Source organism: Triplophysa rosa, linkage group LG22 (genome assembly GCF_024868665.1).
Source record: "Triplophysa rosa linkage group LG22, Trosa_1v2, whole genome shotgun sequence".
In the NCBI taxonomy this organism is placed as follows: Eukaryota; Metazoa; Chordata; class Actinopteri; order Cypriniformes; family Nemacheilidae; genus Triplophysa; species Triplophysa rosa.
Genome location: NC_079911.1, coordinates 4,554,354 through 4,567,243, shown reverse-complemented (window position 1 = coordinate 4,567,243; position 12,890 = coordinate 4,554,354). Strand labels below are relative to the sequence as shown.

The window sequence follows — 12,890 nt, the reverse complement described above, 5'->3', positions numbered from 1 at the left end:
CTGGATTATGGCGTAAGTATTTGATACACAGGACAGGTCACTCTGGGTCTTTTTTTATCTGGTGGAACCTTTTACGAATGGGTACCGCCACAGCTAATTAGATGACCTTTACATTCACAGTCCGATCAGGACTGAATTTTAATTTGACATTGTTGTGATCAAAGGTTGTGTGGCGAGACCATTTAGCATGTGTGAGACGCCTCACAATGGTGATATAATTTTTCTCAAAAAAACAACAACAAAAAAAGCTAAACTCTGGGAAGCCATCAAAAAAGCCAAAATGATGGTAAAAAATATAATCAACAGTTAATATCAAAGATAGATTTTCAGGCAGATATAAGGGGCTGTGAGTTCACCGGGGGCCCGTTTCAATAAGGAGGTTCAACCAACTCTGGGTTAAACCTTGAACTCAGTGTTGGTTTACTTAGAAATTAGAAACTTTGAGTTTGTGGTTTCAGAACAGCTGGGGCATGTTCAAGCTTAAACCGGTGCGCAACGTTTTGCTACGGTTGCCGGGTTGAACGACACGTGTCCTGGAAATGGTTTGCAACGGTGTGCAACAGGGTTTGAGATACGTTTTCTCTTGTTTGATGGGTGTGTCAAGAATGTCAGCCCAATCAGCAGCAACATGTATATAACCCACGTGGTATTAAAGAGTCAAGCTCGCACAATGGGATTCAAGTAAAGTCATTTAAATGTGTCCGCTGCAGCTCGGTATACACAACAATTGAAGATATTAGAAGAGATGTATTTTGCAGTATTCAACACGAATTTATACCGATTTCATCAGGCTCCGAAAATTCTTCAAAAAGAACACTAAGAATGGCCTTCTCAGCTGCTATAGTTCAACTCTTGCGTCATCACAACAGGGTGTTCAACCGCACCACCGTTTCTGTTTAAAAGACATTTTGCAATGTTTTGTCGGGGCTTGATTTGAGTTAGTTCAATTTACTCTGGGTAGGTTTACCCTGGGTTAAGCGCGTGCACCACGACTATAAAAAGCCATCATCAGTGGATCTCTGATATTCCGATTCACCATGGCAACGGCACCAAAAAAGACAACATGGCGGCAGAAAGCACTTGAGAGTGAGGCACACTTTCCTGCATACAGTGGATTTACTGATGTTCTGAAAATGACTTAAGTTTAAATTAATAAATGTACCAATAAACAAAAAATTAATCAAAAATTGTATGTTCTCACTCGCCATGAGTGCTCTAGTTACGCTAATGCGACGTCATGGTTTATAGGACACCTGTAGGGCGTCAGACTCTCGTGTAAAATTAGACTGATCGCTGGTTCGAACCCTGCTCTGAGCAGATTTAATTTGGATTGGCTGCACGTCAAAATTACTTGTTTATTACCTTTATCGCTTAATTTCTGCATGTATGTCTGTATTTATTAATTTTTTATTCATGCACTTTATTTATACACTTTATTAAGTAATTTCTCATCGTCCATAGAAAATTATACTCTGATGTAATACACGTACGGTGGCTGATGTTATTGATGTAAGGATGGATGAGATATATTTTGATATATTTAATTCACTGTAAAGAAAAACGGTACAGTTTTAATAAAAATGCACAGGGAAATCACAAAATGCACTTGGGTACTAAATTGCTCTCCTGAAATCAAAGTACATTCCAATGAATTAACGCAGCCTCTATAAAAGCAAATATGACATATACGTCGCTGAGATGGTCTCTGTGTGATCAAAATGTGTGCCAGAATGACTGTATTACTGAATGAATGAATGAGGTACACCACTTGCGCTTTAAAAGGGGGAGGAGATCGAAATAAACTCTGGGTTTACCAAAGAAAACCTGCTCACGACCAGGGGTGCGTTTCCCAAAAGCATCATTAGCCAACTATGGTCGCAAGTTCCGTCGTTCCAGCATAGTTCAACAATTTAAGTGTTTCCCAAAACTATTGTTCCAACAATCAATCGCAAGCAGCATCGCAAAGTTGGGTGGTTGGAACTACAGGTCCTGTAGTTAAGTTACCTCTCCTTTAGAAACGGGCTTGAGTTACCCCGCTTTCTCGGGTTGGACATACTTCACATTCTGAAACGGAAAACCCAGAGTTTCCCTCATTTCAGGGTTAATATACTCAGAGTTTTCACTAAACTTCCTTTCTGAAACAAGCCCCTGAACTTTTAAACTTTTACTAATTCAGAATTGGATTTGCTCTTCACACCTCAATGAATAAGACCGACAGCTGAGTGAGAAGTGATGATTATGGATCTTACATGTTATGTAAGCCCAAGTTTAAAACATACCAATCTGTAAACAATAAAACAAAACCAACCATGTTATATTTAAAACGGTTTTTTTTAAAAAATCAGTGGCCCCTTTAATGTCTTTAAATTAGGTCTAAATGTGTTTAGTTTGAATGACAGACATTGACGTGCATTGTCCTACTTAAATTAGAAAAAAAATATCCTGGGGAGAATCACATAAATCTAATTAGCACAAAGAAGTGCAGTTATGAAGACAAAGGGGATATTATGTCCATACTTAGGCAAATGTTAAAGGAGAAAAAGTATGCATTGATCTTGATATTTGAATTATTGGTCGGTCAAGTACCACATAGCTTTGGAGGGGGGAGAAAAGATAGCATTAATGTTTCTTAATTTTAAGTCAACAAATGGGTGTACTGAATAACCTTTCCACAGAAAAAAATCCCAAGATTGTTTTGTAAAATATGCTGCTTTGTCTCTGCTTGCATTGGAATACCAAAGGTTAAAGTTAAGGTTAATTTGAGGTATTTTGGGAGAACCTTGCTCTGGTAGTCTGGCAGTTTTTAATATAATGTTCGCTCTTCGAATCGACAGGTTTGTTTGAATTTTGGAAGACCATTGTGATTTTCGAGGAGCAGTTGTCCTTTCACATCTGCTAGCCATTATGCCAGTCTGTGTAGGCACCGATGCGCCCTGCCCCCCATACTGTTCCCGTTTTTATTGTGCCATCATCAGTGTGCAATCTATCAACTCATCCCCACACATGTCACCCTAGTGTCCATATGCTGACTTCAACTGCTCATTACAATATTTGCATATTCTATAGGCCGAGAACTTCACCCAAGTGATAAATTAGAGCACATCAATTACAGTTACAGATAATAATGTGTTGACATATCCCATGGTGATAGTGAATAAAATCATTTTGTATGCCCGTTAAACAGTCAATTTTTTTGAAAGGTTTTTATACAACTGTGTATACATACTGTATACCTAACACAAATGATTGTAAACAGGGAAATAGAACAGTAATAAAAAAATATTGTCAGTACCCTTTAGTCAGGTTGTTATTTTTGCGCACTACAAAGCATATTTAGGGAACTTTGATGCATGGCACTGTTTCTTTTGTCTCTGTCTGAAATGCAAATTCGTCTTCCCACATGTTTTCAGGTATTACAAAAAGAAGCCCGCTTTTTACCAAGTGTCATTTTATTCTAATGCAATAGATCATTATAAGAGTTATTTGATGTTTATAGTAACTTCTGAGAATATATTTAAAACATTATAGTCAGTAAATAGTCAGTGATTTGATTTTTGCCTTTGTTCTCTAAATTTCGCATCATTGTATTTTGACATTCTGTGGATTGCAGAAATAGAAGTACATAAATAAATTGTCAAATTACAAATGCAAAAAAACAACAACACATAATTTGTTCTAATTCATAAATCTTGGTCAAGCTTCATAACATTTTGAATGCATACTGCTTTCTGAGCATAATAAGCTAATATCTGAACTACCTGTTCATAGATGTTCTGTATATAAAATTAACATCAGATTTTTTGCAGGGTCTGATAAGCAGATTTAAATCGATGAGGAAAATTAAGCCATTGTACAGTTCATGAACTATGTGTTTTTAGTGAATGTGCATTAGTGAATTGAGATGTTTAAAAACCACCTGGCTGGATGTTTGGTGAACTGTTATCACGGATGTTTAGAAACTTCTGCTCCATTAGATACTGTCTGGTGTAAAATCATTACATTTTACAAAATATGTCACATATGGTATGTCATTTTGTAAAAAACATTGATGTTGAAGTGCCAGACAGATTGCCATTCTACAACAATAAATGAACAAATAATAATTAATTAATTAATAAAACACACAGCACTAACTAGACTATAACAAAATCTATGGGTCTTTGGAACAGATTATAATACACTGTGCTATCTTTTCGTTACATTTTTTTGTTAGAAACAATGGGGTTTAAAAGTTACACCAAACCCAATTTGTACTGGTGCTTTGATAAACCCAAAGAACAACTTGTCTTCAGAACCTACGATGTAACTTCAATAACCCAATGAAAATCTCAAAATAACAACAACTTAAGACCCCAAACAGTGAAATGGTTCATGATAGGCTACTATAGGGTTCTTCTCTGAAGGGTGGCTGCTGCAAAGACCCACTATCTATAGTGTTTCATTGCTTCTTTATGCGACTCCAATGACTGTCAAGTCAACCTTCATATCGCTACAATCAATCTTTCCCAAACAGACCCCATGTCTTACCTTCATTATCTGGAATGCCGAAAGTCCTGAACGCGCCGAGACAGAAGACGCAAATCCAGGCATGAATGTAACTCCACCGCGCACGCATACTGAAGAAATGTCAACTGAAGAAACGTACTGAAATCACATCAGTACTGAAACGATCCAAGGACAGTTAGAGAGGACATGAGGGCAACTTATAACAGATACGCAGGAAATAAAATTGACATTTGAAGGTAGAGAAGCGACGCGCACTTTGCGCTGCGTGTTTAAGCGCGCTCCGGTTTGAGAGCAGCGAAGCTGTCGGACACCACCGACACAGCCGACAGCATGAGGAGGAGGAGACCAATGATTGCACATGACACTAGACTGAGCTAGACTAATGAAGGTGTGGATTATGAATAATATCCCAAAATGACAGCTGTATAGTGTGTGTGTATGTCTGCCCTGGTGAAATAAAATAAATACATAAAATTATATTATGAACAATCAGCTATTTTAAAAACCTTACAGAATACCCATATGTGTGCCTATAATTTAATGGTGTTATATTGATTCCCATCTACCAGATAACATCCCACCAATAGAACCCAACACATTACCCGTATTGTTTCCATTAAACTAGTACAATTGCCATTTTAACCATTAAATCCATTCAAATGTATGTGATTTCTTCTGTTTCACTTTTTGTGAGACAGGGTATAGGCCTATAGATATTAATTGGGTATATAGATATTGTCTATGTGTCAACAACAGCATAATAAGTTATGTAAATGCCTTATACAAATAAAACATGAAAGCAACAAACTACAAATTTCTATATTTCCAAATGTGTTGTTCTTTATTCACTGAACAAGTGTAATTTCAGCTCACATCGGTTCATTCCTGTAGCCTCATTTTCGCTGCATTCCTAAAATCCAAATTTAAGCCGTAGCAGCGCTTCCACCCACAAGATAAATGTGGCGGTGTCTGCATCTCTTTCATCTGCATGATTATACATATTCCCGTGCCGTGCCCTGCCGACACATCCCACGCTCCTCATTCACCAGACACTGACAGAGAAACTCGGCAGACAGCAGGAACCATCAGACCCATTTCAGATCCTGACTTTCAAAATGACAAACGAAAGAACCACAGCAGTGGCTTTGTCTTCAAATGTCAACAGAAGCAGGGGATGAGATGGGCTCTGCTAACTTATCTATTATTGCTTGTCTCTGTTGCATGAGACATCACAAAACTTTTGTACAAGCCTTGTGTTAAATGCTTAAATGAAGAACAGAACACAATAGAAATAATCCCCAAATACCATCTTAACCCCAGAAAGGCACTGTCAATAAAGGATTAAGGCATTTAAAGAGTTTAGTCCAGGTCACGTGAGAAATGCTTGATATTTTATTTATATCTAGACAAACAGGACATCTGCACACTTTCTGTGCTTGGGTTCAGCAAAGTTTTTATGTGTTGTTATGTGTTTGCTGCAATGTTTCGTGGTTGCTACAGTAGGCTGTTCTGGGTGGTTTGTAGACTGTTGCTAAGCAGTTGCTAACCTGCTGATTTGTGGTTGCAATTGTAACTTTTTAGCATGCTGCAATGTTTTAGGTGTCATTCATATTGGTACACTCTTAAAAATAAGGGTGCTTAAAAGGTTCTTCACAGCGATGCCATAGAAGAACCATTTTTGGTTCCACCGAGAACCATTTAGTCAAAGGTTCTTTAAAGAAGATCTCTCTCTTACCTTTTTATAATCTGAAGAACCTTTTTCCTCAAAATAACTTTTCATGAAACATAAAGGTTCTTTGGATGTTAAAGGTATTCTATGGCATCATGAAGCACTTTTTTAAGATTGTATCATTAACAGTGTAGGGAAAGTATTGCCCAAACTTTAATAACCCCTAAGTCTGATCAATAGTAATAATGGTTGTCTAACACTTGCCTATGAACATTTTGTGAACAATGAGCATATATTTCGAAAAACTGCAATTGATTGATTTGAATATGCAGAGATTTCATGTGGGTCTAGCTATGTATTGTTATGTAGATTAGGTGTCTGAGTAATAAAAGAAGAGTTGAATAAATCTTTGGTTACAGTAATGACCAATCATGTCTGATCCTAAACAGCAGGGTCCATGCCACCACGCTCAGCTTGCTTTAGGCAGATACTGCTGAGCTGCCTGTACTGATAATTGTATCCTGGGAATAAAAGAGGGGCAAAAGGGCAAACGTACAGGATGAGGAACAATTTGAGGGCTAGTATACATTGGTGCATTGTGGGACATAGAGGTCAGATGACTCCCAGACACCCCAAATGATCATTGGTAACTATAAAATTATTAAATATATGTTCATTATAATTTACTATAAACAACATGTATACTTTACAACTTTCTAACAATTTTAATGACATTTTATTTTTTAGGTTGTCTCTAAAATTCTTCAGTAAAGGATATACAGTAAACACTATTGAGGGAATTACTGCCATACTTTTCAAAGCATATTTGTTTGGTTTCGTCAGAATTTAATATGAAATGTCTTACGTTTTATAATTTCTATTCTTAAACTGCACATTTTAGTGTTGTGGCAAATTCGACCACAGTTTGAGACATTGCTGAGGGTGAAAAATAAAATAATAAATAGATAAAACAGCAAGCATAACTTTGGTTTGCAAACCATATACATAGTAAATTAATAAAAAAACAGCATAAAGAATTGACGTGAAATTCAATCGCATTCAGCATTACTTGTTTATTATGTTTTGATTACCATACTCATCACTTTTGTAAGCATGTCAAATAGCACTGAAGTTTCAAATTGTGCATTTCACTGCCTTTGGGCCCTTTTATGCAAACATAAAGCAAACTGAGCCACTGGACGTTGCCAGATTTTTTCTCTTTTCAGAAGGTTTGACAGTGTCATGGTAAAGAATGGCACAGATTGATCATCTCATTGTCATTTCATTAACAATGATAACAAAAGCAGTTTGAAGGCTTGCAAATCCTTTCTTTCAATGAGAATCTTTCCTTCAATGAAACAGAGAACATTAGATAGAATGAGAGCATTTTCTTAATGAGAAATTCACATTTTCTGAAAACAATGTTTGTCTGTACTATAGTTGCCAACATGATGCTTAAAGGGATACTCTACCTAAAAAAGAAAATTCCGTCTTCATTTACTCGCCGCCAAGTTGTTCCGAACCTGTAAAAAAATATTTGTTCTGTTAAACACAAAGAGAGATATTTAGAAGAATATTAGGAACTGAGATTTCTGGGATAATCACTGATTACCATAGTAGAAAAAAGTATTGTGTGTATATACTGTATATACAGTATATATATATCACTCAAAAAATGATTATTTGGTTTAACACGATTCAATCATGGACAGTGGTTCCACATGTTTGAGTCATGTTTTCTCAACATGAAATGAACATGTAGCAAGAACATAAATGAATCAAGTAACCTCAACATGAAATTAACATGTAGAAGAACAAATCACCATTATTTTGATCAGTGTTTGCTTTAGTTGGGCTCTTGATTCGTCTTTTAATGTTTGATTTTCTCTGCCTATCGAAATCGTCTTGTTATACATTTGTTGCGGCAAAGACAATGAGGGTCCAGCAGGATCCAGTGTAGTCATAGTAAAGTTACTGGGGTTGATATGTTGTTCATGAGATTGTTGTGTTATTGTTAACATTATGTGATGTTCCAGAGGAGAAATATATCTGAATCAATTAGACATGAAGAATCGGTGTATGACAATCAACAAAAGAAAGCTTCATGCTGCAATGCATGCTGGGTAACATATAGTTCAAAACTCATTCATGACTCCCATTGCAGTTTATCTGTTTATCTGAATTAGTTTGATAATTGTCACCATTGTTGGGGTTGTATGATGAGTGTTGATGTTTAAACGTGTCGATAAAACTTTGTGTATTTTGCCCCATAAATTTGCATTTGTGACCAGAACATATCAATCAATCATCAATATTACTATAAATTTAATGCTGCTTCTTTTTTTTAAAAACACACCAAAAAAAAAAGGCAAACAACTATAACTGTACTGTTGTGACGGTTTACTTTCTTTCAGTGGTGTAAAGTATTGGAGTAAATGTAATTAGTTACTGTACTTAAGTATGTTTTTGGCTACTTTGTAGTTGTACTGAGTATTAAAGATATCAGCAACTTTTACTCTCTACTTGACTACATTTTTGAATAAGTATATGTACTCTTTACTCCACTAGATTTGTAATGACTAATGCAATTACACATTACATTTTGCATGGCACCTAACTTTTTCTGCAGCAGTTTATTTCTACTACAGAAGAAGCAATATTGCCATTTATAGGGCATTGAAGGTACTATATCTTGTGCATTTTGCCCTTACTGAAACTTGTCAACATGGCTTCTTTATGCGAATGCGGGTGCATTATCAGGTAGTTGACATCGCTGGTGTTTTATGTGGGTAGAGGACATGACTGCAGCCGGCGATGAGGCCAAAACCAGCATGTCCAGTGCAAAAAGGCTTTGAGTTTTGTAGATTTACTTAACATTATTTTACTTATCTGTTTTACTGAAGAGACATATTTGAAGGATATTGATTTCCTTATTAGCGCTTGAGCTTAACTGAGACGTGGGTGTTTGTAATAGACGTATGCTATGGTGTTCACCTTGATTTGTTGCAATTTTGAGGGGTTCAGTTTGATGCGATTGCTCTCCTCACAAATCAACCGTTTCTTGTTTTTCACTGACATGTCTCTTAAAGGGGTCATATGACAGGGCTAAAACTAATATTATCATTTGTTTTAGATGGAATGCAATGTGTATACACGATTTAAGGTTCAAAAACACTGTATTTTCCAAATACCGTGCATGCTTGTATCTCCTCTTTGCCCCGCCTCTCTGAAACGCGCTGATTTTTTAATCAGCCGCAATCGGCCGCGAAGCGATGCACTCTACACAAAGGGGGCCTTACAACGAAAAAGTTTGAGAACCACTGCATAAATAACGCAAGCGCTTTGGCCCTTCTTGATCAACCAGTGTTATGCCACGTCTCGTCGCGACTCAACAAAGACAATACACCCAAAATAAATACTAAATATAAAAAGACATTATAAACACGACATTTGTTGCCTCTAGTGGGAACATTATTACTGATTATTAGGACTTGTGTTGTCTTTTTTCACGTTGTGCGCGTGTCTGCATTTGCAGATCACAAACACACGACAAACTCAACTCGCGTAAGTCCATAACAAAGTCTTTTACAATAAAAATATACTTACAGGCTGCGAATCTGAAGTGCCAGCGAAGTTGTAATGGTTGGAATGGCCCCACTTTTTAACCAAAGCTTTCGTGCACTGCCGGCCTTGATCTCTCCCAGGTTCATGAAGCAATCATCTGTGAATGCGCTGCACAAACTTGAACATTCGGATTGTACTTTTCTGGAACAGTGTTGTAAATAAAATATAACCATTCATTTTTAGTTGTCTCATCTTTTGGCAGGGCAAACAAAGAGTCTTTCTTTTCGCAACGAAACACACAGCGTCTCCACTACATGGCTGCAGCGGTGACGATACAATGAGATTTACAAGTACGCCCACCTCACTTGCATTTAGATTTGGACGGTCTTAAGTCAAATCATGTTACGAAGTGACGTACATTCGTCGGGGTGTGGTTACACGAGGCGTTTCAGGCAGGTCTGGGTTCGCATTCGCTTTTAGATAGAATGCATCTTTTGGTCCGACACTTTAATTTTAGCAATGTTACGTGTCTAATACATGCATGGGCAACTTATAAAATGCCAAAGAAACAGAAAAACACGTATTTCTGCCATATGACCCCTTTAAGTGTTAAGGACTAGTGCTGCTTTGAGCCTACATTCAGTATGAGTAAAATACTGAAGTACTGTTAAAATCAGATACTCTAAGACTTTTACTCAAGTCGTTTTAGAATTCGTGACTTGTAACTTGTAATGGAGTCATTTTCACTGCAAGGTATCTGTACTTTTACTCAAGTATGGTTTTCAGGTACTCTTTACACCTCTGCTTTCTTTATGCTTTACATATGCTTTCATTAAACACATTCACAAGCATTGAAAGAGAACAGGAGAAATGGAGGAGCTGACTTAACTAACATTGATTTAATGGTTGCTTGCTATCAGGGTATTAGAGTTGAGTATTCTGTTGTGTTGGCATTTTAAAGAGTTTTTGTGACATCTGTTTTAGGAGTATCTTGTTGGGTTTACTTGATTCAATCATGTTCACTTAACATGTTAATTTCATGTTGAGTTTACATGTTTCACCCATGTTCTCTCTCGATGTTAATTTCATGTTGAGTTTACTTGATTCATTCATGTTCTCTCTACATGTTAATTTCATGTTAAGAAAACATTACTCAAACATGTGCAACCACTGTCCATGACTGAATCATGTTCAACCCAAAAGCTTCTTTTGTTTGTGCTAGAAACCTATACAATCATGTTAAATGAAAGAGATTTGTTCATGCAAGTTGAACAGCATCAAAAAAACATTTTTTTTGAGTGTATATATATATTTGTGTTGTCATCCCATATCTCAATACAGTCTTAAAGAGACATTAAGAGTAATCTGTGGGAGGGTGTTTTTAAGATGGTTCTTGAGCATGTTATGGTGGCTCCCGAGGTAACACTGTGAAACTCAAGCATATGGTGAGTGTGTGAGCTGCATACGAGCTGCTACCGGAGAAGGAACAGACCAGACGTCTGCTATACTGCATTTCTCTTTGACACCACTGCCAGCTGCAATTTATTCATATAGAAAGACCTTCATTTCTACCTCAAATGCAAATTAAGTATTTAAATTAAATATTTAATATTTTATTATTGCATTACTTGATCCTTTTTTACAAGTAAACCCCCGCATTCCCTTAAATCAAAAGCAATTTGTGAAATCCCACTTGCAGCCTGGATTGTGGGTGAAAGGCTTAACCACCCACGGTGAGGTTCAGCTGAGATGTCGCTTTAACGTCATAGAACACCAATGCTAGCACTAGCTTAACCACTTGACGTCAGAGTATTTGTATATTGATGCTATTAGATTTCTTGTATTATGTAAACTATTATGGAGTCTTAAAATATTTTATAGTAAGACCCCTGACTGCTGACAAACAAAACAAAACTAGGAAGCAGTGTTGCACATTTGCAGTGTGAGTGCTGTTGTCCTGTTAAGCCTTGTGTGAGAAAAGGTTCAAGGTTTCAATCATTATTTGCTGAAAAATATAATTGGTTTGATGTTGTGACGTGACACGCTGGATTGACACGACAGATTTAATGGACATGACTGTAGTTTTGAGAGCAATAGAATAAAGTTTGGTTTGAAAGTCTGCTTACACAAAACTTAATTATTCTGTATACCAAACACTGAGACATATACTGTAGATTTATTTTATAAAATTTTAATCATTTGTTTTGTGGTCATTTGTGAAGTTTAACCGTTTCCATTCACATTCCCCTTTAATTTTTGGATGAACTTTGACACAACTATAATGTGGTATAATGTGAATTACACAAAAATGTACGATAATTTAAAAAAAGCAAGAAGGTCCACCTCTAAACACAACTGTCACTGGGGTGAAAGCAGATATAGGGAAATGTAGGAATGAGATTATATAAATTCACAAATTAGCCACCAGTTCTAAGTAAAAGAGTTATGAATTACCATAAGATTGTGTTTGACTTCCAATAATTATATATGAAACCAATATGCATTTTATCATAAATGTCACTGCAACATGTCTTTCATCCCTATTAAAATTTATAAATAGAGCTATGCAGGTAATCCATCATGGATTTGAGCAGATATTTACATATTATTGCAATGTATCAACTGATAATTACTCAGAAATGCATCTGGGATTGCTGTTTAATGCTTAGGACGGGTTGGATTGGACCATGAACTGCTAGGCCCAGCTGTCTGAACCACAAATCTTCTTAGTCCAAAAGGAGGGGGAGAGGTTTTTTTTCTTAAATGGCAAGCCCGTCTGTTAATGTGCATGTGTGAGTCTCATGAAGAAACGCCCTATCCCCCCAGTACATTCGAAACCTTTTCCAGTAATGCTGAGAATTCTACTCTAATCCTTTGACACAAAGTAGGTGACATTTAACCCTGAGTTTGATTTGGTTTGCAAAGAGAAACTGGCAAATTTGAAGTCTGAATTACATATTATGTGGAGAGAATAGGTGGGGGTAGGGGTTGTTGTCGTTCTAATTACACAACATTGATAGGACCTCACGGATTTGTGAATGTAACTTTTGTGACTTTCTTGATGAGCTTGTTATCAATGTTTTGCATTAAGAAAGACTCTAAAACTCAAAATATTTATTTGACAAAGCATTTACAGGGCGTTCACAACAAC

General features: G+C 36.6%; 1 protein-coding gene across 2 annotated transcripts in view; it reads right to left on the bottom strand.

Annotated features, from left to right (window-relative positions):
- The window catches only part of LOC130545956 (ephrin type-A receptor 5), an 81,556-nt gene extending 76,727 nt beyond the window's left edge, over nucleotides 1-4,829 (bottom strand). For both annotated transcript variants that reach the window (XM_057320892.1, XM_057320893.1), the window contains exon 1: nucleotides 4,528-4,829. In XM_057320892.1, the coding sequence (XP_057176875.1) occupies nucleotides 4,528-4,615 (88 nt within the window). In that variant the 5' untranslated portion in view covers nucleotides 4,616-4,829. The remainder of the gene's footprint in view (nucleotides 1-4,527) is intronic.
- Nucleotides 4,830-12,890: the final 8,061 nt, after the last annotated feature.